At 37.4% G+C, this 4,302-nt stretch overlaps 1 protein-coding gene across 2 annotated transcripts; it reads right to left on the minus strand.

Annotated features, from left to right (window-relative positions):
• Nucleotides 1-1,715: 1,715 nt before the first annotated feature.
• Nucleotides 1,716-3,924, minus strand: LOC129721722 (40S ribosomal protein S9). 2 transcript variants are annotated; one of them, XM_055674628.1, is made up of 4 exons: nt 3,804-3,924; nt 3,396-3,643; nt 3,013-3,199; nt 1,716-1,980 (listed from the first exon to the last, which is right to left on the minus strand). In XM_055674628.1, the coding sequence occupies exons 2-4, from the start codon at nt 3,616-3,618 to the stop codon at nt 1,803-1,805; spliced, it is 588 nt and encodes a 195-aa protein (XP_055530603.1). In that variant the 5' UTR covers nt 3,619-3,643; nt 3,804-3,924; the 3' UTR covers nt 1,716-1,802. The 2 variants fall into 2 exon arrangements, with proteins under 2 accessions (XP_055530603.1, XP_055530602.1); XM_055674627.1 differs by having other exon boundaries at nt 3,396-3,673; nt 3,804-3,848.
• Nucleotides 3,925-4,302: the final 378 nt, after the last annotated feature.

The following is a 4,302-nucleotide window of genomic DNA, read 5'->3' on the forward strand; positions in this document are numbered from 1 at the left end:
AAATCCTTCGAAATACATTGATGCAAGGAACGATGAAATCAACAGCAAATCACTTGATTTTTTGTTGTTATGTTCATCTTTTTTGATATGCTTATGTTTAAGATACGGAATGTCGGTCATTTGGATATCATCAGCTAATTACAATAAATTAAAAAGATTTCTGTTATTTAAGATTTTTCAATTTTATTTCATTTTAGATTTTCAATTTGATTACAAAATGATCTCTGTCACAGTGTCGGTGCATTCGATTTCAGGATCTGAAAAGGGTTGTTTTATTGTTATTTTGATATCAAAAATTTAATAAAACTTACTTACAAACAAATTGTTAATCTCTGGAGAAAATGTGCTGCTTGCGCCTTTCGCCACCTTCACTATTTTTGTTTCGTTTTATGTTTTTGACATTTGTCAATTGGAATTGCAGCCGTTATAGAATTCAACTGATTTATACAGTGGTGCAAATACAAGAGATATTCATTATAATATGATGGTGATTTCCATTAAACAGTTTCCAACGTAAGAAAGTGGAAAGTGTTAATCATTTTGAAATCAACACTAAATCACTTCAATTTGCAGTGCAATGTGACGAATTGAGTCAAGTGTAAAAACACTTGAAGTAATCGTACCATTTATTTACAGTGTACGAGGGGTAAAAGGAAAGAAAAATCAAGCATTGTCTAAATCAGGGGGGATCTATCTGTCAAACATCATGTAACCAACATGTTCGACAACATGGCTTTTTTTTTGGTTTTTGTTCTGTTTGGTCATGAAATTGATCGATGTGAAATATTAGAATTGGAACATTTTTCTATCAAAACTCGAGAAACCGCGAAAAACTTTCATGAATGTGTTGTGTAGTGATTTTTCCCCCCATTATTGTTCCTAGTTACAAACATCATGGACCAAAGTTGATCTGCGATAACGGCGACAACGCATACATATCTGAAATTTGACAGCAGTGAATCCCCTCTGGTCTAAATCAATTGAAACAACCAATCATTACGTTATTCCCCAAAGCCGACACTTGCATACTCAAAACGATTTAACAGCTAGTATTTACCAATTCTCGCCAAACATGTGAAAAGGGCCCATGTGCCATATGTAAACAAGCCAAATTTTCTTGTTTTTTGATCAATACAAGCGAAATCTGCTCTTACCAAAAAGATTTATTGATAAAAGAATTCACTCTCTATCAAAAAATCTAATTTGTACGAGTAGAATAAGCTTGTATTCATTGAAAAACGTGAAATTGTGGCTTGTTTACATATGGCACATGGGCCCTTTTCACATGTTTAGCGCGAATTTCGATATAGCATGGCTGTTGACAGTGTCGCAGGGTCGCCGACCCGTATAGTACGGCCCGGTATAATGAAGGCGCCCAAAAAAACTTACCATCCGAAACTTCACGTAAATGCCTACATTTGTTTTCTACCAATTTTTTGCATTCAAGGGAAAAATAACCGTTTTTCGAAAGCAGTTTTCGCGTTCAAAAAAGTTTTGTTCGACTCATATTAAAACAAATTAAACTTTCCATTGTTTTCACCAACTGAACAATGTTTGAGAACTGAATCTGCATGTTGAGCCAAACTCATGTTTGGAAGTTTGGTTGTCGTTTAAACAATTCGTATGACTTTCAAATGATGAATTAATTTGACTAGAATAGAATTGTCGACGCAAACTAAAGGGATGTGATTGACTGGACATATTTAGATTAGACATTTTGTGCTTCCACATAGTAGTTTTAATGATTTTCCTTATTGATTAAGCTTTGACATCTTCGGTGGAGTTGCCGTGTATTTGCTAGCTTAATCTTCTTCCTCTTCATCAGCACCGCCGCCGCCACCTTGGCCCTTCTTCATGTTCTTCCTCTTGACGCGTCCAGGACGGCCACCACCGAATGGCGATTTCAGTGAAAAGTCGATGTGCTTCTGCGAATCCAACCGCACAATAAACGATGGAATGTTCACTACTTGCTTGCGAACGCTTCAAGAATAAGAAAAAAAAAGGGTTGAAATTAGAACCTACATTGTGAAAAATGAATAATTTGAATCACAAAGTTTAAACACGAATGTTTCGTAGTTTTTCGGCCCGTTTCTTGTCATTTTGTTTGAGAAGAAAGGTTCCTAACACGAATGTTACTATTCCCCAACGATTACATATGAGCAGTTACCATTGCTCTTCTGGCACCCGATCTTGGCTAGATGCAGCCATGTCAAGCGTGGCCGTGGGGTTATTCAAAATATTTTTACAAAACTAATCTGCTCTGGAAAAGTTTGTTATGCTGCATAAATTGTTTTACATTTTTCGGCCCATTTCGCTTCATTAGTAGAAGATGAAAGGTTCCTAATGTAAGTTTACTATACCCCAACGTATGAAAACGTGAGCAGTTACCATTGCTCTTCTGGCACTCGGAACCGACTATGTGTAAATGTCGCACTGAGCGTGGCCGTGGGGTATCTTATCCAGAGCAGATTTTACTATTTTTACTATCGTATTGGATTTTTTTTGTATCACATTTTTCGGCCCGTTTCACTTTATTTCGTTTTAAAGTTGAAAGGTTCCTAATATGACCATTTACTGTACCCTATCGTTTTTCATATGAGCAGTTACCGTTGCTCTAATGGCACTCAAATTCAACTATTGATTTGTTGAACTAAGCGTGGCCGTAGGGAAAATGAAAAAAAAAATCACCAGTTTTTACCTTTTGCACAATCGAGGATTTCGCATAATTGTATCCGAGAATTCGAACATTCCGTAGGCACATTTGAGTTTGTTTCGAACAATTTCCAAACCGCTCAAAAGAGTACTTCTCATTCGTCAATGTGAGACGTTAGAAATCCGAAAGTCCAAATGGATCTTTCCGATATCTAAGTGGTACTCACGATCATTCACGACAGAATACCATCGCAAAATCTGACTAGAGGGCTGATACAGAGAAATTTCTGATAAGCTTCGTATTTATGCTGTTCAAACTTTCTATACATTCATTATAGAGAAAACAACGAACCTACTCACCGAATATGTCTCTGGCGAATAAGAACACGTGCATGATGGTACGATTTCGCCAATCCAAGCTTAAACACCTGGGTCTGCAGACGGCGTTCGAGAAAATCCTCGATTTTCAAACCGAGCACGTAATCGAGTTTCATACGGGATTCGTCCAGTACACCAATGCGAACTAAACGACGCAAAAGGGCGTTACCTGCAACAAGAAAAATAATTAGCACATTTACTCGTTGTATATGGAATGTAGATGTAATATTCGCATATCAGCCAAAAATACTAGTTACTATCAACAAGAATAGTTCTGCCAAGAGGTGTCAGAAATGGTGGTAACTAAAGTAATTTCATCACAACTTAGCCACTTACATTTTGATAACAATCGCGTTTACGCTTACCTTGGAATAGACGTTTCTCGTCCTTCTCTTCCAGAGTTAGCAACTCACGGGCAGCTTTGCGAATCTTTGCCAGCGTGTACTTGACACGCCACACCTCACGCTTATTACGGAGACCATACTGGCCAATTATTTTCAGCTCCGCATCTAGACGTGGTTTTTCGAACGGACGACGCGGTGTAACATAGGTCTTGGAGAAGACCGACGGAATACGATGGTTCACCATACCGGAGAATGGACGCTAGCCTAACCTATAAAACAACATGAAACGTGGTATGTACCTGAAGTTAGTTCAACAAACGTCAATATCAATAAATTACAAAGCTGCCGTCAAGAACGGTGAAAGCTTCAACTGTATGTTAGAATTAATCATGTTATTTTTCTATTTATTCTGGTAAAGTACCAACTTACCTCAGCTCGTCCAAAATACGTGCTGCTTTGCCAAAGAACGACAGTGAAAAGAGATCGATCAGCACAGCAAGTAGCGGAAGTCAAGTTGACAGTTGTACATCAGGGGGCTATTAACGTGAATGCATTACTTATATCTCGAATGATGGAGTGCGTTCATAGGTTAATTACAAGGGGTAACTACTAGCTTTGGTTACTAATCTGGCACCTCTTTGTTCTGACAATTGGGGGTTTAAAATTGGAAAAAACGTGCTTTTTCTCATATTAACCAATGACCGACCTTTCAATAGGAACTACGTAATTTTTTTTAGATCTCTACGATTTTTCTTTGATTTTTAAATTGAAAAATTGCATTTACAATCATATTCGCTAATTGGCAGGTAGTGCACAGAGAACAGACATTCATGTTCATATAAAAAAAATGAAAATGAATCAAAATACGTTAATACACCAACTAAATCTGTCCTGTGATAGCCCAGTTGCACTGCATAAATATTGCTTT

Source organism: Wyeomyia smithii, chromosome 2 (assembly GCF_029784165.1).
Source record: "Wyeomyia smithii strain HCP4-BCI-WySm-NY-G18 chromosome 2, ASM2978416v1, whole genome shotgun sequence".
Lineage (NCBI taxonomy): Eukaryota > Metazoa > Arthropoda > Insecta > Diptera > Culicidae > Wyeomyia > Wyeomyia smithii.